This window comes from Neophocaena asiaeorientalis, unplaced genomic scaffold (genome assembly GCF_003031525.2).
Source record: "Neophocaena asiaeorientalis asiaeorientalis breed wild unplaced genomic scaffold, Neophocaena_asiaeorientalis_V1.1 scaffold1, whole genome shotgun sequence".
Classification (NCBI taxonomy): Eukaryota; Metazoa; Chordata; class Mammalia; order Artiodactyla; family Phocoenidae; genus Neophocaena; species Neophocaena asiaeorientalis.
The window spans coordinates 136,648-163,428 of record NW_020171981.1 but is presented as its reverse complement, the minus strand read 5'-3'; the positions used below and the strand labels follow the sequence as shown (position 1 = coordinate 163,428).

Here is a 26,781-nt window from a genome sequence, read left to right as displayed (position 1 = left end):
CCTCAGTATCCTCATCTGTAAAATGGGGATGACAATGGACTCCATCTCATGGGGTTGTTCTGAGAATTAAATAAGTTGATATTTATAAAGTGCTTAGAACAACGCCTGGCAGAACTATATACGTTTAACACCAACCAATAATTAAGAAATACCAAACAATAATAAAATAAAAATTAGGCAGTGGCACTGAAGTCTGCTTTTCACTATTTGAAACTGCAATTAGTAGAGGGTTTTATCAAGTGTAACTTCTTTGCCTTTGTGAGGTCTTTTTCAGACTATGTTTTTGTCACCCTCTTTTTGCTGGGGTGTAACACAGGATTTACCTTCTGTTAATGGGGAGGGAGGTGGGCCTCTGGGGACCAGAAGAAATGGCCTAAAATTGGTGGGAGAGGTTCATTTGGGTGAAGAGCAACACAAGCTTCATGTCTGTCTTATTCTTTGCCTCCTTGTAACAGCCAAGTAAAAGGTGCCCAAAATATATGACTCACTCCATCAGCCTTTTTAAGACCCTGTTACCTTCTGGGGCTGAGGACAATTCACAGTCCAGAATTTCTATCAAGAAGGGACTCAGCAATGACCATCTTGTTGGAAGGGAAACCAGAAGTTGTCTTAGAATAAACGTCTTGTTTGCCTATTAAGCGCACTGCTGTATTTGAGATGGCCTGGATACTGGAGCCCAGGAGCGACTAAATTCTACCCAGTCCTCTGTTGTCTCTGCCACAATCCTCCTCTGCTCTCCTCCCCCCATTTTTCTCTCACATCACCCTGTTCTTTTCCTGTTTGACTTAACAGAATGTATAATTTTACATGTATTTGCTTTTCTCTCCCCTTTCTTCTCCAGGACCTCAAATACCATTGAAAACAGTGACCACAGCTGTTTTATCCACCAGTATGGCCCAGTTCTTAGAACAGTGTCTGACACACACTACACTCTCAATAAATACCTGTTGAATACATGAACAAATGAATTCCGTGATGGTTTATTACATACCCAAATCAGCAATAACAACAAAAACAAGTTAGGTGACATGGAAGATAGAGGAACTTTTATTTTCACAGAAGAAAAAGTTGATTCTGAAACATTTGGCTTTGAGGGTGTTTGAGGATGAACAGGGATGGTTTACAGGAGGCCTCGGCTGCAGGTGGCTTCTGCAGGGAGTTCACGGAAGGGCTCAGCAAAAGAGAGAGAAGGCTCTCATTATCAGCGCCTCTTCTGCTCTGGACACCGGCCAGTTCACCAAGACCCACTCTTGTTCCTTGACATTGAGAGTCTGGCACTCTGCCAGCAGTAGTCTTCACAGAAGGTGCAGACCTCTCTGGAAAAAGAAGAAAACTTTCCATCACTCTTTCCCAAATAGCCCTGGTTTCCCTCCATCGAAGGCACTTTAGTCATAGTTTGGATCCAATTCAGGAAAGGAATGGGAGACACAGAAGCTTTCTTCAAGAGTATTTCATTAGGGTATGTTGAGCTGTCTGTTTTCCCAGCAGGGCTCTGCAGTTTATTTAAGTTCTTATTAAGGAAAATACCTGGCATTCTAGCATAACTTGGCTGACTCTCTCGTTTCCACTCAGGACTAAAGGGTGAGGTGGAGCTACAGGACATTTAGGCACTATGCCTGCCTGAATTTAGGCTGTCTCCTGCTCTGTGTCCAGCTTTCATCTGATGTCTTTTGTCTTTCATACTAAAATCTGATCTAGCACCTACATGTGCACACATAGTTACAAAGGAGACCTTCACATTGGTGTGAGCCATAGCATTGTCCTCAGCAATTTATGGGTACTTAAGTCATAAAACTTTCTTAGCCAAGAGGGAGCCGTTTCTCACTATTTCTATGCTGTAAAAGTGGATTCTAGCAATGTTCCAGAATATGCAATCTATGTGTGTATATGTGTACCTAAAACTCTACTACATTTTGTGCTAATTAATACCTATTATTCTCTTGGTCCTCATATAATGTTACTCTAGTAAATGATCAAACTCACTCTGCTTGATTTTCTGGTGAACCTCACAAAAGATAATCCACCCCGTCCCTTGAATACAAACTGTATCTCTCCCCAGGGCATTGGATTAGGGCCCCTTTGACAGGTGTGAACGACATCACCAGTTCAAAATGTGCTGCTTTGTTTTCCCTTCCTTTACACAACTAGTTACTGTTTTCACATAATTAGCTCAAATGTTGATGCATTTTCCTAATTATTTCAGAAAATTCCTTCTTTCTTAGGACACCGTGTTCACATCCCCACTTGCGGGTGAAGAAATTGAAGGTAAGGGAGAGTCTCAGCAGGGAAACCATACACCCCGGATTTGCCCGAGACCAACCTGGTTTGTGGTTCTGATGTGTGGAGCACCCCTTTCACTCTTAGAAGTCCCCAAGTTTGGGTAATAAATCATATGGTCATTCTAAGCCTACGTGACCAGAACCCACCTGAGTGGTGGCAAGCCAGGGTGGGCCCGGCCCCAGTCCACTGCTTTTTTTTAAAAAATAAAATTATTTTATTCATTTTTGTCTGAGTTGGGTCTTCATTGCTGCGGGCAGTCTATCTCTAGTTGCAGCGAGCGGGGGCTACTGTTCGTTGCGGTGCGTTGGCTTCTCATTGCAGTGGCTTCTCTTGTTGCAGAGCACGAGCTCTAGGCAGGCAGGCTTCAGTAGATGTGGTGCACGGCTTTAGTTGCTCCGCAGCATGTGAGATCTTCTTGGACCAGGGATCGAATTCGTGTCCCCTGCATCGGCAGGTGGATTCTTAACCACTGTGCCACCAGGGAAGCCCAGTTCACTGCTATTTTTATTACACCCCGATGAAACAGAAACACAGAGGGAGAGAGGGAGATCACACACACAAGAAAATGAACTCATGGGAATTCCTTGGTGGTCCAGGGGTTAGGACTCCACGCTTCCACTGCAGGGGGCCCGGGTTTGATCCCTGGTAGGGGAACTAAGATCCCACAGGCCATGCAGCCAAAAAACAAACAAACAAACAACTCCCTCCTCAAAAAAAAAAGAATTCCCTTGGGTCTCTGTTCAAGGGAATCCTGCCTGAGTCCTTCTCTAAGTAGGAACCCTTCTGTGAACCAAATAATACTTCCCCGTCTCTCATCAACGATTCCATTTTGTACTGCCTAACTTTTACACTATAGTTTTGTTTTAAAACGCGATACTCATTTAACTGAGGAAAACAAGATGCCGAGGAGTGTACATTATGTTTCAAAAGAGGGGAGATTTATACACATCTATGAAAAAAATACTGCCAGAGGATATATAAGAAATTAGTGGCTGTCTCTGGCAAGGAAAATTGGGCAGAGGCAGGGCTGGAGAAAAAAATTTTTAAATACGTTTTTTAGGGACTTCCCTGGCGGTCCAGTGGTTAAGACTCCCTGCGTCCACTGCACGGGGCGCAGGTTTGATCCCTGGTCGGGGAACTAATATCTCGCATGCTGTGTGGTGCAACCAAAAATTTTTTAAATACATTTTTAAATTTATTTAAATTTATTTATTTATTTAAAATAAAATAAAAATAGATTTTAAAAATATCTCTTGATGCCTTTCATACCCCCTCTGCAGCCTACTGATGCAATGTCAATGCCTAAATTTTGCCTCAGAAACTCAAATTTCTCTTCCCTCTGGCCACCTACCTGCAGCCCAGCTCTCCCACTCATCCTCCTCCTGGCTCCAGCTGAAGTCTCAGACTCTGGACTTCTGTCCCTGCCAAGTAGGCTGCCTGTGGCTTTCAGTCTTACCAGACAAGCTGTTTTAGCTTCTTTCACTTTGGGAGAAAACTAACTGGACACCGTCATTCTCTCCTTAGGGGCTCTTGACACAGGAGGAAAAAATGATTCCACACCAGAGCTGTATCCACCCTGAACGCCCCTCCCGCCGCGGAGCACAGGCTCCGTAGGCGCAGGCCCAGCGTCCATGGCTCACGGGCCCAGCCGCTCCGCGGCATGTGGATCCTCCCAGACCAGGGCACGAACCTGTGTCCCCCGCATCAGCAGGCAGACTCTCAACCACTGCGCCACCAGAGAAGCCCCACCCTGAACTTCTATATCACATGCACATGTAAGCACATAACCTCATCCAGAGACCCAGGATTCAACCATAAGTTTGATTTATAGGACCAGCACAAACATCAAAGCTGACATGTCCTGTGAGGGAAAACACAGGGGCTATTTGGGAGAATTGGTCTATACTTTGAAATGGAATGGCACATCAAAAAATACTTGTTAAGGGCTTCCCTGGTGGTGCAGTGGTTGAGAGTCTCTAAAAAAAAAAAAAAAAAAAAAACTTGTTAAATGTGAAGCTAATCTTTTTAACTACCTTGGATGCTTATTGCCCTATGGTACTATTACCAATCATATACCCATTGGCACCTACCTTCCCTGAACCTTCTCATCTATAAAATAGTTACACTACATCAGTGGTTTCCAAATGGTGCCCTGTGGCTCCATGGGGGTACCTCAGGGCCCTCTAAGCTCCTGCAAAACTCCAAGCCTCCACTCCTTTTTCCAACCAGATCAACACAGCTTTCATCCATTTCCGAATTGGGCTGTTATATGTAAGACTCATGAAGAAAAGCTTCCTTTATTTTATTTATTTTTTTTTTTGAAAAGCTTCCTTTAAATTGAAGACAAAAGTTTGAAAGCCACTACACTAGGTAACCACTCAATTCCATCCAGCCAAATTCTATGAAGCCACGCTCCCTGACTGCCTCAGTTTCTCTAGCAGGAACGCAGCAGAAATCCCTCATGTGGGAATTTTGCCTGAATAAAGTCCTTGTGTGAACAAGGAGACAGACATCTAATCTGAAGCTATTCACCAGTAGCTGCTGGGTTCAAAAGACGCCTCCCTTGGCCTCAATCACAGCTCCAAAATAACCTGGGGAAGCATAGGAGGTGCCTGCACACACGTCCATCCACAGGGGCACTGCCCGGGGATGCAGCTCACCTGGAGGTGGCAGAAGTGCAGCCACTCCTGCTGTTACAACCAATCCTCGATTTGCAGGTAAAGAGGAACTGAACATTAGGTAATCAAAAATACCCATTCTAGGTCATCTCCAGGAATCCAGTGTTTTCTTGAGCACTTACAGTTGAATATGTTACTTCCCGACCCCACAGAGACTGAAGCACCCCCATTACTGCCACATCACCAGTGAGGAAAGTGAAGGTTGAAAAGGCCAGATAACTCTCCCAAGTGAGTAAACAACAGAACCAGATTTTTTTTAAGTTGTATTCTTAAATTGTGAAATATAACCTCATGGAATAAATGTAGACTACAATGCGTAATTACAGAGCAAAGCCCGATGTTTAACTGTCACCCAAGTCAAGAAACAAAACACTGCAGGCACCCCAGAAACCACTCTCCCACCCCCACCTTGGGTCACTTCTTCGTCCTGCTTCACTCCCTCCCCAGAAGTATCAATAAATGTTGTCCTTTTAAAATCAATCCCTCGCTTTTTGTTATATAGTTCTACCACCTATAGATGCACAAAGCCAGGACTACTCAGGTCTGTGAAACTCCAGTCTATGCTCTTAACCTTGAGATACTGCTTCCTCTTGTTCTATCAGCTGCTGAAAGATGACTTTAAATCTTCCATCAACTATGGATTTGTTTCTCCCTTTAGATCTGTCAATGTCTGCTTTACGTATTTTGAGGCTGTTATTAGATACCTATAAATTTAGAACTATTTTATCTTCCTTTTATCACCACATGTCTCTCTTGGTCTCTAATGATTCTTTTTTTTTTTTTTTTTGGCCATGCTGTGCAGCTTGCGGGATCTTACTTCCCCCACCAGGGATTGAATCCAGGCCACAGCAGTGAAAGCACCGAGTCCTAACCACTGGACCGCCAGGGGATTCCTTTTTTTTTTTTTCTGGGGGGGCGGAGCCAATAATGATTCTTAAAGTGTTACAGCCTGAAAGTCTCATTTACCTCATATTAATAATGCCCCCAGCTTTCTCTGGGTTAGTCTTGCCTGGTATCTTTTTCCGTCCTTTTCCTGCCTCAACAGCAGACTTGGAACATCCTTCAACTATATATTTTCGGGCCCTCTTGACCTATTTACAAAGTCATTGATACCTTTTAATCCTGAAACACAAGACTAGGAAAAGAAATAAGGAAAAAATAAGAGAAGACAAGGAGATGTGAGTCTAAGCCCTAAGCCAAGCCTCTGGTCTGACTCACATCTCCTTAGGCAGCTGCATTTCCACATGAAGAAAGACTGCAGCTGGGTTTAGATAAATTACTACAGTTCCTCAACATAACACTCACGGATAGGGTGGGCCTAACAGGAGCTGAATCAGAAAGCTGTTTAAGACTCACAGACATAGAGAACAGACTTGTGGATGCCACAGTAGGGGTGGGGGTTGGGGATAGGTAGGGATGGACTGGGAGTTTGGGATGAGCAGATGCAAACTGTTATATAGAGAATGGATAAACAACAAGGTCCTACTGTATAGCACTGGGAACTATATTCTATATCTTGTGATAAACCATAACGGAAAAATTATGAAAAAGAACATATGTAGCTGAATCATTCTACCGTACAGCAGAAATTAACACAACATTGTACGTATCGACTGTACTTCGATAAAATAAATTTTAAAAAATAAAGCTGTTTATTCACAAAGACACTGATCACATAAGCACACTGGAATATACTGTATAAATTCATATCCATCATGTAAATATACATGGTGCCACAATCATTTCAAGTCAAAGTATTTTATCGTCCAAGAGACTCCTTCTGTGGTCACAGGAGGCCGGCTGTCAACGGACAACCAGGGAGGCACCCGAGCCCTCACTCCTCTGCACTCTGCGTGCTGACGTAGTCCTGGAGAAGCGCCTGCACCTCTGCCCGACGGCTCATCTTGGTGGCCTTGCCCTGAAAGCGGCCTTTCTTCCCCGCTCCCTTGCCTTCTAGCACCTCAGCCACCCTGGGGAGCAGAGAGACAGTCAGGGAGGGCGTCTTTGAGGGAAAAGTCACAGGAAAACCAAGGGCAGCCCTGAGACTTTCCCCTTGGGCTGGGGGGAGAGAAAAAGTAAATGGCTTCTAGAAATACTTGCACATGTGCACAAAGATATGGGTACCATATTTATTTAAGAGTGAATAACTGGGGGCTTCCCTGGTGGCACACTGATTAAGAATCCGCCTGCCAATGCAGGGAACATGGGTTCGAGCCCTGGTCCAGGAAGACACCATATGTCACGGAGCAACTAAGCCCGTGCGCCACAACTACTGAGCCTGTGCTCTAGAGCCCACGGGCCACAACTACTACAGCCCACGCGCCTAGAGCCCGTGCTCTGCAACAAGAGAAGCCACCGCAATGAGAAGCCTGCGCACTGCAACCAAGAGTAGCCCCGGCTCGCCGCAACTAGAGAAAGCCCGCGTGCAGCAACGTAGACCCAACGCAGCCAAAAATAAATTAATTAATGATTATTTAAAAAAAAAAAGAGTGAATAACTGGAAACAATAGAAGTGTCTAGAAACGGGCTAAATTATGGCAACCTCCAAGGAACAGGATGAGCGTCATTAGGAGTAAAGAGCTGTAGACACAAAGGCCTGCGGGAACAGCAGGGAAGCAACTGGGGCTGAGCGAGAAAGGTGGGCCTATGGCACTGGCCGGGCCCGTGCTGTCTGAAGCAGGCCCCACTCACGTCCTCGTAGATACTAACCTGCAGGAACGTCAGTCCAGTGTTGCAAGCGTGTGCCTTTTTTTCTTCCTTTTTTGAGAAAAGCTAGAACTCCCTATTTTTAAATAAAAATCTTCTAATTTTAAAATGTAGCAACTAATTTTAAAAATTTAAAGTAGTACACAGGCCAAACCAGTCTATAGGCCACAGCTGGCTGCCTGTCAGGAACCTCTGCTCTAAATACTTCTGTTTTCCTTCAGTGTTTTACAGTGAACACATATTCATCACAGCCAATCAGGACTTCAAAACCCTAAATGCCAGAAAGAATATGGGGCACTCCACCTCCATATCTAATTTAAAATAAGAAAATATAAACAATATAAGAGTAAAAAAGTCCAACACAATTCTAATTTTTCTATAATAACTACATCAATACGTTTTTTGATTCAGTCTCAAAACCCTAAATTTTTTCCCCAAGTTTGTCTGTGCCTCTGCTTTGCTGATGCCTTAAGCAGGTGCTTCATCTGCCTAGCACCTGTATTCATGTATCACTTATGAATCTCAATTTCTAAAAGAAAAAACACAAAGCACGTGAGATTTGGAGCCGAAAGTCCTGGGCTCGAGTCTCAGTTCTGCCACTTTAACTGTGAGATCTCAGGCACACAATGCACTGTCCCTCATCTATAAAACTAGGAATGACAGTGGTGATCATTATTTCTGCTCAGGCAACATCACATGGCTGTGATGTGAATGAAAATGAGATGCAGGGGCTTCCCTGGTGGCGCAGTGGTTAAGAATCTGCCTGCCAATGCAGGGGACACGGGTTAATGCCCCGGTCCAGGAAGATCCCACATGCCGTGAAGCGGCTAGGCCCATGCGCCACAACTACTGAGCCTGCGCGTCCAGAGCCTGTGCTCTGCAACGTGAGAGGCCGCGACAGTGAGAGGTCCGCGCACCGCGATGAACAGTGGCCCCCGCTCGCCGCAACTGGAGAAAGCTCTCGCACAGAAACGAAGACCCAACACAGCCAAAAATAAATAAATAAATAAGTAAATTTATTTTTTAAAAAAATGAGATGCAGATGCGGTGGCCCTTTGCATCCAACAAGGGTGCTATTAGTAGGTTAGGCTTATAGGCTCTTCCACCCGTGCAAAGCAGTCCACGGAAGATTACCTGGGCGCCAGGGTCTCCACAGCCTCAGCTGGCCCTGCCAGTAAGAAGAGTCCAGCACCTTTCTCTTCGCCCACAGTTAAGAACAGGAGGGTCTCCTAGGATGGAAGACAAGATGAGCCCTGACACTTAAAAGACATGCAGTCAATCCCCCCTAAACTGCACTCTCTTCGGTCTCAAGAACAGACTTTTATCATATTGCAAATATATAAAGACACCAAATCACAGCGTACACCTTACACAATATTACATACAGTATCTCAATTAAAAGGAAAACAGACTTTTATCATATTGCAATACATAAAGACACCAAATCAACAGTGTACACCTTACACAATATTACATATCCAATTAAAAGGAAAACAGACTTTTATCATATTGCAATATATAAAGACACCAAATCAACAGTGTACACCTTATACAATATTACATACAGTATCTCAATTAAAAGGAAAACAGGTTTTCCCTCCTAAACCACAAGTGATGTTCCTCATGAATGTAAGGCAGCCCCTCCACTCTGGGGCCCACTAGGGACAAGAAACTTTGAGAGTGGCTACAGGAACTTAGGTTGAATATTAAGAAGGGGGCAGAAGCCTGCTGACCATGACCAAGCATAGAATGTCTTTCATGATCTGACTCCCGCCAAACTCTGCAGCCTGGTCACCCCACTCCCACACCACCCCTTGCACCCTGTGTCTGCTATCGCCAAAACCTCTGTGTTTCCCTCTGCTTGGCCACCTCGGCTCCCCTGTCTGCCGATGACCGCTAAGCAGTCTTCTAGGCCTCTCCCCTGAAGCCTCCCCAGCCTTTCAGGGAATGCGCTCCTCTGCCTCTAGCACTGACCACCCTAAGTTAAAAATGTCGGCATACACGGTTGTCTCCCAGACTCAAGAGTGAGCTCCTTGAGAATCAGTACTCTCTCCACAGAAATAAGAGGAGATACACACACACACTGCTTGGCCCAGAGTAGATATTCCCAAAGGTGTTTCCTGAGTGAATGCAAAAGAGAGACCTGGAAACCACTAAGCTCTGGTCAGGACCGGGACGGGTGGCTGAAGCCAGAGGCAAAGGAACACTGAACGGACGGCCTTCTAAGGGCCTAGCCGACCGTCGTATTTCTGAAATCAGCCCTCAGCACATATAAATGTGGGTGGCACGGAGGAGTTCCAGTTCTGATAAAAGGAGCTCTGAAGCTGGTAAGTGTCACAGCCTCAGAAAGGTCAATACCACTGACTGAGCTTGGCACCTAAAACAGAGCCTAGCTCAGAGTCAGTGCTGAGAAAATAGCGTTGAATGAATTTCTGTTCCCTATTCTTCATGTGTTCACGCGGAGGGACCTCAGCTAACCTGACGCCCCTCATTAGGTCTCCACCCGGGGCAGACAGAGAACCTCATGCTCCTCTTACCTCTGACCCAATCTCGTTGGCGATGATATTCATGAACTCAGAATCACCCTCCTTCCTAAAACAAAGGGCAAAGACATCAGATCCAAGTTGCAACGGGAGCTAGGAAACTGCAGGAAGCCCAGCTCCTCCTCGTGAGGCTGGCCATACTGCTGCCTTCTGTGCAAAGTCCCAGAGAAAGAGCGTGCTCTCTGAGGGCCAGCCTGGCATCTTTCTAAGCCTCGGCACGCTATAACAAGTTTTGCATTTGTTTCTGTCTCCCTTAAACAGGATTCACCCGGGTAAGTGGAGACCTGTTAGATGGCAAAGGAGATGAGGGAAGGCTCTAATGAAAGTTATAGTGAAGATGTTTATATCAAACCCAGGAAATCTGCAAGGCAACACACTTCTTCGGGTCTTCTCGGCCTTAAGAACACCAGGGGCGGGGCTTCCCTGGCGGCGCAGTGGTTGAGAGTCCGCCTGCCGATGCAAGGGATATGGGTTCGCGCCCCGGTCCGGGAAGATCCCACATACCGCGGAGCGGCTGGGCCCGTGAGCCATGGCCACTGAGCCTGCGCGTCCGGAGCCTGTGCTCCGCAACGGGAGAGACCACAACAGTGAGAGGCCCGCATACCGCAAAAAAAAAAAAAAAAAAAAATAGAACACCCGGGGCGACCCGCCTCCCACTCTGCACTGCGTACAGGGGAGAGGCTGAGCCCTAAGCCTAGCACCCCTGGCCTCACCTGTGTAATGTGACCACACCTCCCCAGTCTGGGCTGTTCCTGAGGCTGTGGGCAATGTGCACAGCCAGGTCTCTGAGCAGATTCAGGTTGTTCTGAAAAGGATGCCATAACTCAGTTGACAGGTGGGGAAAGGGTAACCAGAGAGAATACCATCTCTCCACCCCTCCCCTCCCCAGTCACTGCCCACTAACATGCTGCACATCCAGTTAGGTGGAGGGGCTGAGTCTGGGGAGGCTTTTCCAGGCAGAGCCCACACCCTCGCCACCCTCCATGGATAAATCACCTTCTGCAGGATCTTGCTGGAGTTCTGCAGCTTTTTCACTGCTTCCACGTGATCCTCTGCTCCACACCTGCAGGAGAAAGGTTCATGGAGGCCTGCCCAGTTTTCCAACTGCTTTTGGTGTCAGGCATAAATCAATGGCGCCCTTCTTGATGGGACCCAGGGACATTTCCAAGGAAGCCTCAGGCTGTCGGGGAAGAGGATGTAAAGGAAGAAACCATTTTGTGTGCATCTGATCGACTACCCGAAGCACCTTAGCATTTCTGGTTGCATGCTACCCCTAAAGATAGAGTATTCTGTCTGCCGCACAGGTGGGAAGGCTAAGCTCCGGGCTGCCCAGGCGCTGAGAAAAGGAGGCAGTGGAAGGGAGCGTACTTCAGCAGAGCTGTCAGTGCTTTCTCAGTGCTGTGACTCTTCTCCATCCACTTCAGCACCCGGTTCCCAGCCAGAAAGGTCACGTTGGTTTTGTTCTTTTTCCCCTTCTCAGAGCCCAGGATTTTAATGACCTACATGAGGCAAGGAAGTAAAACAAACACACACACAGACACACATTGGAGGGGACACACACACACACACACACACACACACACACACACACACCGCAGGGTAGGAGAGATCAAGACCTCCCTGCTGGCTCGGAAGCAATAAGGAGTGATTTCACTCAGGACCCCTCACGTGTCCCCCTCTATCACTCCCAGCCCTGCTGTGATCCCCCACCTCTGACACCCTCTCTCCCACCCACTCAAGAGCCCTTCCTCACCTACCTGAAGGTCACTGAGATTGCTCACGTGGGTCCCACAGCACATGTTGGAATCAACGCTCTCGATGGTGACAACTCGAATAGGCCCAGCATGATCATCCGGCAAACCCCGGCCCCTCACCTGGAACGCAAGGGAGGGAGGAGGGCTGTTTGAATTTTGATGAGGAGCCCTTGGAGGGCCACTCTACAGAAGCCACCCTGCCGGCTCTCCCCTCACCTGCTCCACACCGGGATCATCCAGGCTCAGTTCTCGCACATACACAGGCAGCCGATCTCTGATTTTTTCATTGACACTCTGCTCAATGGCAGCTACTTGCTCCGCAGTCACAGAAGGGCTGTCCAGCTCGATGACACTCCGGAGTCGCCCTAACTCCCTGCAAAAAGTAGAGTGGTCACAAGGATGCTGACGGGGACAATTAATAATAGAAGGAAGTTTATCGTTTACAAAGCATGTTCATGTAAATGCTGGTATTTAATCCTCACAAAAATGTCACAAAGTAGGGATTGTCATTTCCACTTTACAGGTGAGGGGTGATAAGGAACGTGATCAAGGTCATGCAAGGGATTCACCCCCTAGGTCACTGAGCTTCAAAGTCCATATTCTTTTTTAAGCAAAGGGAGATGTTTCTCAGGGAAAACACAAAGTCATCCACCACCCCATCTTCGAGGGGAACAGGTGAGCACAGCAGATTTTTATCCTCCTACCCCTGACTCACTGCTAGGAAAGGAGCCAGCAGTCGGGGACCCACGCCTGACAATTAGTCTCATGCCTCTTGCTCACCATGATGTTGTCTTCAGCCCAAACAGATGATCAGCGACCGCAGTGATGAGATGCTGCCCTGAGCAGAAAGAGGAGACGGGAGAAGAAGTGAGAAGTGATCATGAGTGACACGACCCCACTGTCAACGTCATCACAGAAATTCTCCTGCTGAAGACCTGCGTGGCACTGGGTAATACTCTTGAGAAATACTTTATTGAAAACCCTCAGGAAAATTCTCCAAGAGGCTTTATGATGCCATTTCTTTTTTTTTTTTTCGGTACGCGGGCCTCTCACTGTTGTGGCTTCTCCCGTTGCAGAGCACAGGCTCCGGACGCGCAGGCTCAGCGGCCATGGCTCACGGCCCCAGCCGCTCCGCGGCATGTGGGATCCTCCCGGACCGGGGCACAAACCCGTGTCCCCTGCATTGGCAGGCGGACTCCCAACCACTGCGCCACCAGGAAAGCCCTATGATGCCATTTCTTGAATGAGGAAACCAAGGTCTAGAGAAATCAAACAACTTTCCAAGGCAACAGTAGCTCATCAGAGGCAGGATTTGAACTCGAGTCCTAATTGTGCCAGATTCATTCACTCAACAAAAATTTATCAAGTGCCTACCACGTGCAAGGCACAGGGCTTGGCACTAGAGATATAGCGCTATCCCTGATCGATGACAGCGAGGAGGAGAAGGAATCAACTGTGAAGGCAAAGGGAACAAGACAGCCAAAGGCCTTGAAGGAGGAAAGCAGCAGGATGTGTTCAAGGAATGGAGAGAAGGCCAGCATGGCCAGGATGCCGGGAGCGGGGAGGCAGGAGCACCGGGTGAGGCTGGAGCAGTAGATGAGCGCCAGCCCAGGCAGGCCTTGTGCCCCATGGCAAGACGTTTGCCTTCATCATGAGCTACAGGTAGCCTTTGAAAAGCTTTAAAGCAGGGGAGTGGCCTGATCAGACTTTCATTTTTAAAAAATATTCTGGCTGCTTTGTGGAGAATGGGTTGCAAAGAGACAAGAATGAACAGAGACTAGCCGGGAGGCTGTTACAGAGGGCTGGGGAGAGACAATGAGAGCTGGGACAAGGATGACTGTGTTGACAGTGGAAGCAGATAGAGAAGTATTTCGAAAATAAACCGACATGACTCAGATTGCCTGGCTATCCCTAAAGCAGTGTCTGAACTGACTTCCAGGATTTGAGCAACTGGGTGGATGCTGGCCATGCACTGAACATAGTGAAGGCGAAGAGAAGACCAGATCTGGGGGAGGGGGTGGCTTTTTAATTCCATTCTGGACATTTTGAGTTTAAGAAGGCTATGAGACATCTACAGATACAGACATCAAGTGGGAAGTTATAATACTTAAATCCAGCAGTTATTCTAATACTTTTACTTTAACTGCTCATTTTGCTTTTATAACATTTATCACATCTTGCCTGAACTGGAGCTGATTCTGAATATGTCTGTCTCTTCCAAAAGGTTAACTCCTGGAGGACCCAAACCACGTCTCAATCATCGTGACATTCCCACACGCAGCAACTGCCCCATCCCACCCCACCTACCTGAATGCTGCTGCATGTGGTCAAACCTCCGTTCCCAGTCCACCCGGACCTGTACCTCAGTCCCAGGGGTCAGAGGTGTCTGGGTGAAATGATCAGCCTGGGCGCCCCGGCGGGTCACTCTCAGCACAGAGATGTCATTGATTGTACCACGGTCATCAGGCTGGGGAAAGAAGTAAAAATAATCGGTGGTAGCAAGTAGGGCTCACCCTGACTCCTGGACACAAAGACCCTCTAGCAAAAGTTTGTGAGAAACACACCCAGAATTTGAGATTCCCTAAGGGAGAAGAAGCAATGCCAAGTGAGGTGGTCCACTTTGCTCATGAGAGGACTCTCTCTATACTCTTCACTTGCACACCTTTTGTTCTTCAGAACAAAATAACAGAATGAATACAAAAATTGTAACTACAGCATAAAATAGATAACTAATGAGAACCTACTGTATAGCACATGGAGCTCGAAAACAAATAAATAAATAAAATTTGAAAAAAAAAATGTAACTACAGCAACGAAAATTTTAGTAAAACCCAAAGAAACTTAATCCTCATTTTATTGCCTTGGTTTAGATTTTTTTTTTTTTTTTTGCGGTCCGTTTTTGTTCTTCAGAACAAAATAACAGAATGAATACAAAAATTGTAACTACAGCATAAAATAGATAACTAATGAGAACCTACTGTATAGCACATGGAGCTCGAAAACAAATAAATAAATAAAATTTGAAAAAAAAAATGTAACTACAGCAACGAAAATTTTAGTAAAACCCAAAGAAACTTAATCCTCATTTTATTGCCTTGGTTTAGATTTTTTTTTTTTTTTTTGCGGTACGTGGGCCTCTCACTGTTGCGGCCTCTTCCATTGTGGAGCACAGGCTCCGGACGCGCAGGCTCAGCGGCCATGGCTCACGGACCCAGCCGCTCCGCGGCATGTGGGATCCTCCCGGACCGGGGCACGAACCCGCATCCCCTGCATCGGCAGGCGGACTCCCAACCAATGCGCCACCAGGGAAGCCCCCGGTTTAGATTTTTATCTTTCAATAGTTTCCAAACTGACCTGAATTTTTCTCCTTTCTTCCACTCTATCTTCTACACTACTACTAGAATTAAATTCAAAAATATTCTTAAAAATATCAAATATTACAAAATATCAACTGCTTACAAGACACTGTACCTATCCAAGACTATAATGTAAATAAGACATGGTCCCTCATGGAACTGAAAAGTCTGGAGAAGAATAGAGACATGCTAACAGGCAACTGCAATATGATCTACAACATGCCATAGTTCAAAAAAGTACATTGTTTTAGAGGAGCTCAAAGAAAAGGAACCTAACAGTCTTGGGGAATCAGGGAAGACTTCCTGGAAGATGATATATAAAATGAGACCTGCTATGGATACCTGAGGGCACAGGTTTTCCTTCAGCAGATCAGAAAACCTCCATGCTGGGAAAAATTGGAAGTTTCTCACAATCAAGTTTACTGAATATGTTCTCTCACATCATTTCTTTGCCTAAGTACTTCCATGGCTCACCATAGCTTCCTGAATGAAGTCCACACACCTTAACACATCCTTCAAGGCCCTCTGAACTGGCCCCCGCTTACCTTTCCAAAGCCATCTCCAGCCTGTCATCAACACACACCAGAGGCTCCAACTATATGGGACTATTTTGCAGTTAACTAGACTTGTCAGATTCTTACAGGCTTCCCTGCCTTTGTGCTATTCTTTTGGCTGGGAAAGCCTCTCCCACAATGCCCACCTTTGGTGTTATTATTCTCCTTTCCCATTTTCTCATTGGACCTTGCCCCTACCCCATCACGTAACTGATAAGTCTGCCCTCTGTTGTGCTCCTTCAGGGTAAACTTTTTCAGTCCATGCCAAACACCCTAATCGAATTCCTACCTCAGGTCCTTTGCACTTATTCTCCCTCCCCGGAATATTCCCCACCCCCCACCAGCACCACTAGATAATGGCAATGGCTTACCCCCTCACCTCACTTCGTTCTCGACTGAAATAACTTGCCCCCTACCTAGGAGGCCATCCCATCACTTTCCCTCGACCTTTAATTTTCTTTATAGCATTTATCATACCGGCATACTACTTATCTATTCACCGTTTTGTCTGTTTTCTCCAATAAATATTCTACGTATGCAAAGACATTTTCTTGTTCAGCTTTTATCCTTAGAGCTTGAATTAATACCCAGCATTTGTTACGGACAGATAACTATTTGTTGATAAATACCTGCTGAATGAACAAATGAACTGAATTGAACTAATTTCCATCTGTATTCATTACAGCTGGGACTGAGGACCAGGAGAGCATTTCCGACCTGCTCAGAAAGAATTAGGGGCTTCCTGGGAGGGGGGAGAAGGAAAGGGGAAAGGACGGGCCTGGTACCTGTCCCCCGCCCTCGGGGAAAAGCAGCGTGTCTTCCAACACCACGTGGAAACCGCTCAGCACTTCCTTCTTGCCGTTGCTTCCTTCGGTCTGCAGCTCCGCGGGACTGCAGGAGACCACGGTGGTGGTGAACTGGGTAAAGAGGGATGCGAGAGTAAGCCCCGACCCCAACCCTCAGCGCACCGGAACTGAATCCAGCTCGGTGCCCCCTCCACGCGGCGCCCTCTTCCCCGCACCGCCGCACCCGCTCGGAGCATCAGGTTTCCCGCCCGCCGGCCGCACCTCCCTGGCGTAGCTGTCCCGCTGACACTGGAACGCCATCGCTGCTGTCTCCCAGTACGCCGGTAACCTTTCACACAGAAACGCCTGGCGCCGGACGGAGAGCGAAGCGGGACAATCTTCATTCCGGGCGCGTCTCTGCGCAGAAGCAAAAGGGCTAAGAACGGCGTGTGGTTTGGACAAATTTATTGAAAACGCGAAGTGCAGGCGCTCAGGGTTGCTGAGGAACTATTTTAAGACTTTGAAGAAAACCAGAAGACAAGACAGAACAAAACTGCGGCCTGAACTTGTCATAGCACTTTGTTTGGCCCGGTTGGACCCCAGGGATGTACGTAATTCGGCCCCGCGGAAGCCTGCCTGATAGAAGTGGGGATGGTACTGGCTTGGATAGACAGCAACGCCGCCCAATGGAAATGTAATGCAAGCCACATGTTAATTTTTCTTTAAAGCTCTTTTTTTTTTTAATTAAATTAATTATTTATTTGGTTGCACTCGGTCTTAGTTGCGGCAGGCGGGCTCCTTAGCTGTGGCATGCGAACTCTTAGTTGCAGCATGCGTGTGGGATCTAGTTCCCTGACAAGGGATAGAACCCGGCTCCCTGCATTGGGAGTACTGGGATCTTATGCACTGCGCCACCAGCGAAGTCCCTTAATAATGTTTTTATTTAAATCACCATATCCAAAATATTATTTCATCATGTAATGTGTATTTTAAAATAAGTATTTTGCCCCCCGTACAAGATTTTCGAAACCTGTTATGTATTTTACACTTACAGCACCTCTCAGTTCGAACTAGCAACATTTCAAGTACTCAGTAATCACGTGTGACCGTTGCTACTGGATTGGACAGTGCAAATAAAGAGGTTAACAGAAGTTAAGAAGTTTAACTGCAATCGGTGCCTTAAAACGTTAAATGGATTAAAAGTTAAGATTAACTTTCTGCTCTTTTAAATCAAGTAATAAAAAGCTTAAAAAAAAAAAAAAAAAAAAAAAAAATCTTAATATCAAGAAATAAAAAGCTTGAAAAAAAAAAAAAAAAAAGCTTGAAGTTCCCAGATGTTTCAGAATATAGGGTTTTTCTGATTTTAGGGAGTAATGCAGACCATACCCATGTGTTACGTAATGTGTTCCATTTGGAACTCTGGAGCAACACCGTATTGATATTTATGCTGAGAAATAAATACACTAAATGGAATAAACAAAGACTATAAATAGCCTCACATCATTTTAGTTCATGTTTTGCTGCCGGATGAGTTTTGGTGTTAACTTTTTTTTTAGGTCAGTTTTTAGAAATTTTCGGTTTTCAGAATTGTGGGCAAGGGGACATATGCTATAGAAGTTCAAGTCCCAGCTTTGCCACTTATTGTGACCTGTTTGAGCACCTATTAAGAGAAGACTTAATTATTTTACAAGGTTGATATGAAGTTCAAAATTTTTAATGAGATGATATTAAAATACTTAGTAAATTGTAAACCACGATACAAATACAGATTTGCATTATGTTATTCTTTAAGTTTAAGAACTAATGTCAATATCAAAATGGGCAAAAGACATGGACAGAGCACATTAAGAGAAATATTAATCACTAATAAACAAAGAGCCATCTCATAATTTAAAGCAAATTAAACCAGGGAATTCCCTGGCGGTCCAGTGGTTAGGATTCTGTACTCTCATTGCTGAGGACCCGGGTTCAATCCCTGGTTGGGGAACTAAGATCCTTCAAGTCCCACGTCGTGGCCAGAAAGAAAAATAACGAAGCAAATTAAACCAAGTATAATTTTATCTTGGCAAATATCTAAAAGGTTTTGGAGAATGGAGCACTCTTGGTGGAAGTGAAAATTGGTATGATTTCATCTAAAAGCAACTTGGCAACAGCTTTCAAAATGTTTATCTGCTCTTTGACCTAGCAATTCTACTTCTAGAAATTTACCCTATAGGAATTCCCTGGTGGTCCAGTGGTTAGGACTTGGTGCTTCCACTGCCAGGGCCCAGGTTCAATCCCTGGTTGGGGAACTAAGATCCTGCAAGCCACGTGGTGTGGCCGGGAAAAAAAAAAAAAAGAAATTTACCCTACAGATATTCTTGCCAAACATGTAAGGATCTACTTTTTTTTTTTTTTTTTTTTTGTGGTACACAGGCCTCTTACTGTTGTGGCCTCTCCCGTTGCGGAGCACAGGCTCCTGACGCGCAGGCTCAGCGGCCATGGCTCACAGGCCCAGCCGCTCCACGGCATGTGGGATCCTCCCGGACCGGGGCACGAACCCGTGTCCCCTGCATCGGCAGGCGGACTCTCAACCGCTGCGCCACCAGGGAAGCCCCAAGGATCTACTTTTTAAACTGTTCCTTGCAGCCTTGTTTGAAAACTGAAAAAGACTAACAACAACTTAAATATCCCTTGATAAGGAACCAGTTAAATTATGGAAAATATATTCAACTGAATACCATGTAGCCATAAAGAAGAGTCAGATCTATGTATACTGATTTAGAAAGAGCTCCAATATATACTAAGTGAAAAAAAGCAGGGTACAAGATGTATATTAATGGTATGATTCCCATTGTGTACACACAGACGCATTGCATTTGCCTATATGTGTTAAATTTTAATATATTGATATATTGTACTGTATATAAATAGTACATGATATTGTATATGTTCCAGATATGTTGTATGTTTTATGTATAACTATATAATTATATAATATTAATTATAGGTATTATGAACTTTATAACAGGTATAAATATAAAGATCTAGACATAAATATATAAATTTATTGAAGAAATTGTTAACAGTGGTTACAGCTATTGAGGGAGTGCAAATTCTACTTTAAATTTCAGACCCTTCTATACTATTTAATTTTTTAAACTATGTCCCTATATTACTGAAATAAACTTTAGATTTTAATTTTTTTTAACAAATCTCAGTACTTTACCATGAATACAAGGGCAAAGCCTGAGTGTTGCATTTTGTTTAAGTCACAGTTTAAGTACACACTGGGCCCTCAGAAAATGTTTATGGATGAATGGGGTAGCTGATAAATAGAGTAGTAAACAGACATAGGCATTAACTAATGTAACAATTAGCTTTAAAAGTGTAAAGATAGGGCTTCCCTGGTGGCGCAGTGGTTGAGAGTCCGCCTGCTGATGCAGGGGATGCGGGTTCGTGCCCCGGTCCGGGAGGATCCCACATGCCGCAGAGCGGCTGGGCCTGTGAGCCATGGCTGCTGAGCCTGCGCGTCTGGAGCCTGTGCTCCGCAATGGGAGAGGCCACAACAGTGAGAGGCCCGCATACTGAAAAACAAACAAAAAAACAAAACAAAAAGAAAGTGTAAAGATATTTAAAGGAATGCTCTCCTAGTGCCGATAAATGGCCTAACTGCTTTTTAAGTGCAAAAAAAAAAAACATGTAAAGATATTTCTGGAGTATGTAGGAAGCTAAGGTGGGTTTCTGGCTGGTTCTAGAGGTGGCAGTATTAGCTATACAGTGAAAGGCTGGTTTCTGCTCTGAAGATCTGGGCATGGGAAAGTTCCCCAGCTTGGTTACAAGTCTGCTCCCAATATCTTTCTTCTTCCAATCTCGACAGTAAGGGCCAGGATCTCTGACACCCACCTCTCCACTGGAGAGGAGCTATAGACAGGAAGAGGCTTGCCTCTAGGAGGAAGAAGTACAAAAAGGAAAGAGACACAGAACAGTTCCTACAGATTTATTATAATCTACATGCTGCTTCTATGGCTTTTGCTCTTACACATACGCACACACAGAGGCTCAAATACTCCAGAAAGCCCTGATGAGTGGCCCAAACACAAAGATTACAGCCAATTGGTAGGAAGTCAGAAGCCCCACCTGTCTACTCCTCTCCTATCCTGTCATCTGACGCAGCAGCCATAGTCAAGTGCCTAGGAAATAGAAATAAAGAAGGAAGGAGGACCCTTAATAAAGAGCTTCTAGGCAAGTTCGGAGATCCCAGAGGACCCTGGCGCACAGCCAAAGAGCTGAGAAAGACCCAGGACCTAGCTTGTTAGAGTGACTGGAAGATAGCCACAGCTTCCTCCCCAGCTCTGCTGTCACAGAAAGTTAATTACTTGTTGCATCCGTACTGTCAGAATCATCCTGGAGGGAAAAAAAAGACAAAAGTCCCTGTAGAGTCTGCGAAGAGTGGACATTTATGTTCACAAATGCTGCTCACTCCCGCCAGCTCTCCAGGTTTTCTTTGGTAATTTTCTGAATCACACAACTTCTTGGGAGCCTAACACGGAAGGATTTAAATTTTGTATGATAAAATAAGACACTTGTATTCAGTAAACAGCACTGTGCCATGCATCACTTAATGCCAGAATTGCAGCAAATGCTACTGGTCCTTACAGCTATAAAGATAGTCAACAGGGCCAGGTCTGCCCTAGATTGGAGAAGCAGAAGGGGAGATGGAAGGGACAAGGGTCTTACTGGGGTTTTCTAGAGCATGGAGAAGAACATTTGACCCCCTGTGCCAAATTCAGATTTGGCTAACATGCACTGAGAACCACTATGTGCTAGGGACTGGGACAGGAGCTTTCTAGTATCTTATTTTTAAGGGCTAAAAGGAAAGGGAAAGGTTAAGGAGCAGGCTTTACTTACATCCAGGTCGTCCATTGCAGGGGGAGGCCTCTTGGTCCTGACCTTCTCCAAAAGCTGGTGGGAAGAGAAAAGTAGTCACGAGAGAGAAGAGGGGCAAAGGAAGAGCAACCTGCATATTGACGGACCACAGGAAAATGGTCCCAGGCAAACAACTGCCCCAGCTTTAAAGCCCCTAATACATCACTGGAATGAACTGAAGAAAAGTAAATTGATACACCCCTTTTTAAAAAATTTTATTTTATATTGTAGTACAGTTGGTTAACAATGTTGTGTTCGTTTCAGGTGTACAGCAAAGTGATTCAGTTATACCTGTTCTTTTTCAAGTTCTTTTCCCATTTAGGTTATTACAGAATATTGAGCAGAGTTCCCTGTGCTATACGGTAGGTCCTCGTTGGTTATCTATTTTAATTATAGCAGTGTGTATATGAAATTGACCCCCTTTTTAAAAGGAAATTTAGACACACACACCTCCTTACTAATCCGGGTTACTATTAGTGTTTTTGCAACTTGAATAAACAGCTGAAATTCGGAAACCAAATATCGTATAGCACGGTGTAATTTATTGGGGATTGGTGATTTATTTTGTGATGTGGATTTTTATACTACGTAGTTTGAGCTTCCCATGAAGCTATCTGGCTCAGGAAAAACACACACACATACACAAAGAAAACAGAAGAGAGAACAAGAATTACAGAAAAGTAGGAAAAGCTTTTGCCAAACTCTTTCGGAACACAGGCTCTACTCTAAACAGTGAGTGAATCTATGTATACAATTTCACTAGCAATATTCACTTCTCTCATCCCTACTAAATAAACATTGCGCAAAACATAAAGACTATCAAACCATTGAGCAACCTGCCTGGGGAGATCATATCCCTCTGCCTAGCCCTGACGACAATCCTCCAGAGCAATGTGTGCAGAGAGTCACAGAGAATGACTGAGATAGGCAGAAAACAGCATTACCTCTGCGTAATGGTCCACCTGAGCCAGCTCCACTTCTTCATCCCCTTCCCAGTCTCTCCAGTTATCAAAATCCACAGACAACCACACTGGCTGCAGGAGGAAAGCACAGAGAGTCACAGGCCTGGAAGGCAGCAGCAGAAGCGCATAGATGAGTGTGGGTATGGGTGTGGGAGCATGCTTGGGGAAAAGAGGGTCAATGGGGGTATCATCTTCCCAACAGCACCCCTTTAGTTAACCCCCCTCCAGGCTGCCATGTCATCAGCAGCAGCAGCAGCAAAGATTTACCAAGAACTTACTAAGTGCCAAGCACAATGCCAGGCATTGTAGGGGATGGAAAAGCATAGAAACTCTGTCCTCCAGGAGCCAGCTGACTAGAAAGATAACTGTATCATAAAGCATCCTAGGAGTCAACCAAGCAGCATTCCCTGGAATCAGGGACAACCCTTTGAGGCCCATATTCCAAGTTCCCACATTTAGACAGGGAAAGAAGTTATTTACTCGATCATTTAACAGGTATTTATTGAACACATACTGTGGTTGGCACTGGGATTTTTAAAATGTTCACTACACAGTCTCAGCCATCAAGAAGCAAGTAGGGGGGTTCCCTGGTGGCGCAGTGGTTGAGAGTCCGCCTGCCGATGCAGGGGACATGGGTTCGTGCCCCGGTCCGGGAAGATCCCACATGCCGCGGAGCGGCTGGGCCCATGAGCCATGGCCGCTGAGCCTGCGCGTCCGGAGCCTGTGCTCCGCAATGGGAGAGGCCACAACAGAGAGAGGCACGCGTACCGCAAAAAAAAAAAAAAGAAGCAAGTAGGGGACTTCCCTGGTGGTGCAGTGGTCAAGAATCCACCTGCCAGTGCAGGGGACACGGGTTTGAGCCCTGGTCCGGGAAGATCCCACATGCCACGGAGCAGCTAAGCCCGAGTGCCACAACTACTGAAGCCCGTGCGCCTAGAGCCTGTGCTCTGCAACAAGAGAAGCCACTGCGATGAGAAGCCCACGCACCACAACAAAGAACCGCTCGCCACAACTAGAGAAAGCCCACGCACAGCAATGAAGACCCAATGCAGCCAAAATAAATAAATAAATTTATTTTAAAAAAAAGAAGCAAGTAGGGAAGGGAAATGTAAATAAATCATTATAATACAGTGTGGAAAGTGTGACGGTGGGTTCTGTAGGGGATATTATAGGAAGCCAGCCTTCTTGGAATAGCAGAGCCTTGAAGGATAAGCAGGGGTTAGGTGGGCAAAGGTAGTGGTGATGGAGACTTTCCAGGAAGAAGGCATAGCTTGAGCAAAGGTATTGAGGTGCATAATAGCCTGGTGTGTGGAAGACAGCTGCAAGCAGTTTGCTGTGGCTGGAATGTGACATTTGAGGCAGAGAGTAAAGGGGTATGAGGCTGCAGAAGGAAAGAACAGCCAAGTCATCAGCTTATATGCCATGCTATGGTGCTTAGACTCTAACCCAAATGGCAGAAGCTACAAGTTCAAATGCCTGAGACTGTCAGGGAGATAACGAAAAGGAGTGAAGTGAAGTGGAATGCATGCCCCATTTCAAGCTCCAACTCTAGGCATTTGGGAATTTAGACCAGCGTGGCCAGAGTCTCCAGTTTCCAAGAGAAGCTGAGAATCTGGATTTTTAGGTGAAATCTCTACGATTTTTAAAAAATTTTTATTTATGTATTTATTCATTTTTACCATCTAGATCTTTTCTTTTCTTTATAGCTATCATGCCATGAATTCATAGGGAATGGGTTCCAACAGTTCAGGCTCCTTTCCATTGGTTCTCATGAAGTGTGCTTCTCTGGGTGGAGCAGGCTGGTGCTTCAGCTGAACCCAAGTACCCTTCTCTTTGGCTTCCTCCTTTTTCTGCTCATTTTCCTTCACACATTTCAGGAAACTATCTCTGCTCTCAGAGTGCTTAATATGCTAAATATGCACATTAATTCTCAGCAAGAATCTTGCCCTTAACTTGTTTGTTTACAGTGATGCCAACAGCATGCTGGGTAATGCTGTAAACTTGCAATTTTGCCATGGTAACATTTGTGGGGCATTCCTTTTTGAACAGAGCCCGTTCGCTTGATATCTACAATACCACCTTTCTTGTAGATTCGCATGGAAGGAACAACTCCACGTTTTTTAAAAGGCCTAGAGAACATATAGTGGGTAGCCTCCTCTTTCCCTTTGTGTTGGTCATTTTGGTGAGTTACTGGAAAATGGCGGTTCCGGTTGAAAGGTGAAATCTCCACATTTTAAATAATTAATTAATTAATGGCTGCCTTGGGTCTTTGTTGCTGCGCGCAGGCTTTCTCTAGTTGCGGCAAGCAGGGGCTACTCTTTGTTGCGGTGTGCGGGCTCTAGGCTTCAGTAGTTGTGGCATGTGGGCTCTGTAGTTGTGGCTCACGGTCTCTAGAGCGCAGGCTCAGTAGTCGTGGCGCACAGGCTCAGTTGCTCCACAGCAAGTGGGATCTTCCAGGACCAGGGCTCCAACCCATGTCCCCTGCATTGGCAGGTGGTTTCTTAACCACTGAGCCATCAGGGATGTCTGAAATCTCCACATTTTTAAATGTCAGTAGCCCATCAAAATAATTTTTAACACTTTGAAGACTGCTAAAACAGCAGTCTGGCCAGCATGCAGCCAATTTTCAACTTTTAGGGGAAAAGAAGCCACTGGAGGGTCTTAAGAGGAAAAGTGACAGGGTCAAATGTGTGTTTTAAACAGACCATGCTGCGAGGAATGCAGAGGATGGATTGAGGGTGGTGCTGAAAATATGCAACAAACCTCACCCAGTAATGGATAAGGCCTGAATTAGGAAGAGATTAAATCATGGATTCTATTTAAGAGGTCAAAAAGGCAGAATCTGGTGAGTAACTGAATGTTGGTGGGAAAGGAGCCAAGGGCGAGTCCCAGACCTAACTTGTCAACCTGGGTACACAGATAGAGAGCACAGGAGAAAAAGCGGCCACTTCCCGCACACCCACCTTGATATCCTCCTTAGTGAGGCGGGGCCAGGCCACCTTCTCCTTCCATTTCCTCACAAAGCAAGTAATGGAGCGGCCAGAGCGCTTATCTTGCGAGTCCTGCCAGATAGAGAGCATCATTCTTAGGGTCTGAGGTTTAGAATGAATCTCCATTTCCCAAGCAGCCTTCCCATCCAGCCCTTACTGCCCCACCCCACCCTTACCTTGCAGTTCACCTTGGCATAGAACTCAATCTCATTATAAAACTCCACTCCATCGGCATTCTTGCAGCTGAGGAAACAATGCAGCTAAGAAGACGAGGAGGCTGTGTGGAGTGTGGGGGCATTAGGAGAAGGGAAACGTTCCCAAGAAGCCAGGCCCTGGCAGCAGTGGAGGGGAAGGGGATTACCTGAACACAATGCGGTGGTCTTCGATGAGCACGTGGACATCGGTGCTGTCCTCAACACAAAATTCCATGAACACATACTTGGGCCTGTCGTACCACAGGGTCCGAGCATGCTGCCTGAAGAGGAGTTGTGGTGGGGCTTCATAGGGGTGCGAGAGGGAAGACTGAGGGCATTTGGGAAAGGTTGGGGAAAATACAGGGACGTTTTATGCTACAGCACGGTCAAAGCGGAGCTAAATAAGACAGAAGGGGGTGGAAGGCGAGTGACGAGACTGGGGTGTGCGGTGAAGATGAACCTGAGGAGAACCGAAAGTGCGAGAGTAGAGAGGTAGGGAGTTATGGAGAACATTCAGGTCACACTTCCCCTCAGCACCCCAAGGATACAGAGACCTGGGGTCCGGGGTTCCCATGGGACCTCGCAGAACCTGGAGCGCCCAGAAAACGTGGGGAAAGGAATCTCTAGTGAAAGAGGCGGCCAGAAGCACTTACCGTGCCATGGCGGCTCCCGCTGCCCCAAGGCGTTTGGAATCCGAGGCAGGGGCCGCTATCTTTAGATCCTGGGGACGCCCCCAGCAGCTGCGTCTCCTTACATGGTTGGGGAAAGGGTTTAGAAGTGGGAACGTGGCCTAAGCCAAGGGATCCGCACTCCGAAGAGACTCTGGGAGAGCATAGTCCCTGCAGCCCTTTCACATCTTGGGGTCTCCAGAAATACACACGTTAGGAATAGACGACCCGCCCGCCGGGATTAGAGGTCGATACACATGGAAGGGCTTGTCCCGACTTCATTCGCCTGTTTCTCCAATGCTTAGCACACTCAGTGTCCGACACACAGCAGGCGCTCAATAAAAAAAAAAACTACTGGCCAGAATTAAGTCCCGAGGGAAGGCCGGCCCTGGATGACGTCTAA

At 46.0% G+C, this 26,781-nt stretch overlaps 2 protein-coding genes, 1 non-coding gene and 1 pseudogene across 6 annotated transcripts; 1 reads left to right on the top strand and 3 right to left on the bottom strand.

Annotated features, from left to right (window-relative positions):
* Window positions 1-1,055: 1,055 nt before the first annotated feature.
* Window positions 1,056-17,073, bottom strand: AARSD1 (alanyl-tRNA synthetase domain containing 1). Of its 2 annotated transcripts, none has more exons than XM_024743992.1 (12): window positions 16,939-17,073; window positions 16,657-16,788; window positions 14,269-14,428; window positions 12,742-12,799; window positions 12,178-12,334; window positions 11,965-12,081; window positions 11,576-11,706; window positions 11,204-11,270; window positions 10,921-11,012; window positions 10,202-10,256; window positions 8,799-8,893; window positions 1,056-1,316 (listed from the first exon to the last, which is right to left on the bottom strand). In XM_024743992.1, the coding sequence occupies exons 1-12, from the start codon at window positions 16,975-16,977 to the stop codon at window positions 1,235-1,237; spliced, it is 1,185 nt and encodes a 394-aa protein (XP_024599760.1). In that variant the 5' UTR covers window positions 16,978-17,073; the 3' UTR covers window positions 1,056-1,234. The 2 variants fall into 2 exon arrangements, with proteins under 2 accessions (XP_024599760.1, XP_024599751.1); XM_024743983.1 differs by lacking the exon at window positions 1,056-1,316 and adding an exon at window positions 6,588-6,928.
* Window positions 17,056-26,748, bottom strand: PTGES3L (prostaglandin E synthase 3 like). Of its 3 annotated transcripts, XM_024744025.1 has the most exons (9): window positions 26,364-26,748; window positions 25,878-25,991; window positions 25,693-25,759; window positions 25,490-25,588; window positions 22,509-22,598; window positions 21,547-21,600; window positions 21,015-21,042; window positions 20,776-20,828; window positions 17,056-17,073 (listed from the first exon to the last, which is right to left on the bottom strand). In XM_024744025.1, the coding sequence occupies exons 1-8, from the start codon at window positions 26,369-26,371 to the stop codon at window positions 20,821-20,823; spliced, it is 468 nt and encodes a 155-aa protein (XP_024599793.1). In that variant the 5' UTR covers window positions 26,372-26,748; the 3' UTR covers window positions 17,056-17,073; window positions 20,776-20,820. The 3 variants fall into 3 exon arrangements, with proteins under 3 accessions (XP_024599793.1, XP_024599784.1, XP_024599780.1); XM_024744016.1 differs by lacking the exon at window positions 17,056-17,073 and having other exon boundaries at window positions 20,621-20,828; XM_024744012.1 differs by lacking the exon at window positions 17,056-17,073 and having other exon boundaries at window positions 20,621-21,042.
* Window positions 18,876-18,947, top strand: TRNAG-UCC (transfer RNA glycine (anticodon UCC)). Its single transcript has one exon. It is a non-coding gene; the product is annotated as a tRNA-Gly (tRNA).
* LOC112399037 (60S ribosomal protein L21 pseudogene) lies at window positions 24,236-24,704 on the bottom strand (annotated as a pseudogene).
* Window positions 26,749-26,781: the final 33 nt, after the last annotated feature.

Bases quoted from the DNA above. Each gene is read 5' to 3' on its own strand.
- AARSD1 (XM_024743983.1), bottom strand. From the start codon at position 16,977: ATGGCGTTCCAGTGTCAGCGGGACAGCTACGCCAGGGAG. The intron at 16,789-16,938 runs GTGCGGCCGGCG...CTCTTTACCCAG, and splicing joins GGGACAGCTACGCCAGGGAG to TTCACCACCACCGTGGTCTC. The intron at 12,082-12,177 runs GTGAGGGGAGAG...CTTGCGTTCCAG, and splicing joins ATGATCCCGGTGTGGAGCAG to GTGAGGGGCCGGGGTTTGCC.
- PTGES3L (XM_024744025.1), bottom strand. The intron at 25,760-25,877 runs GTAATCCCCTTC...TTGTTTCCTCAG, and splicing joins GACCACCGCATTGTGTTCAG to CTGCAAGAATGCCGATGGAG. The intron at 25,589-25,692 runs GTAAGGGTGGGG...TCTATCTGGCAG, and splicing joins ATGCCAAGGTGAACTGCAAG to GACTCGCAAGATAAGCGCTC.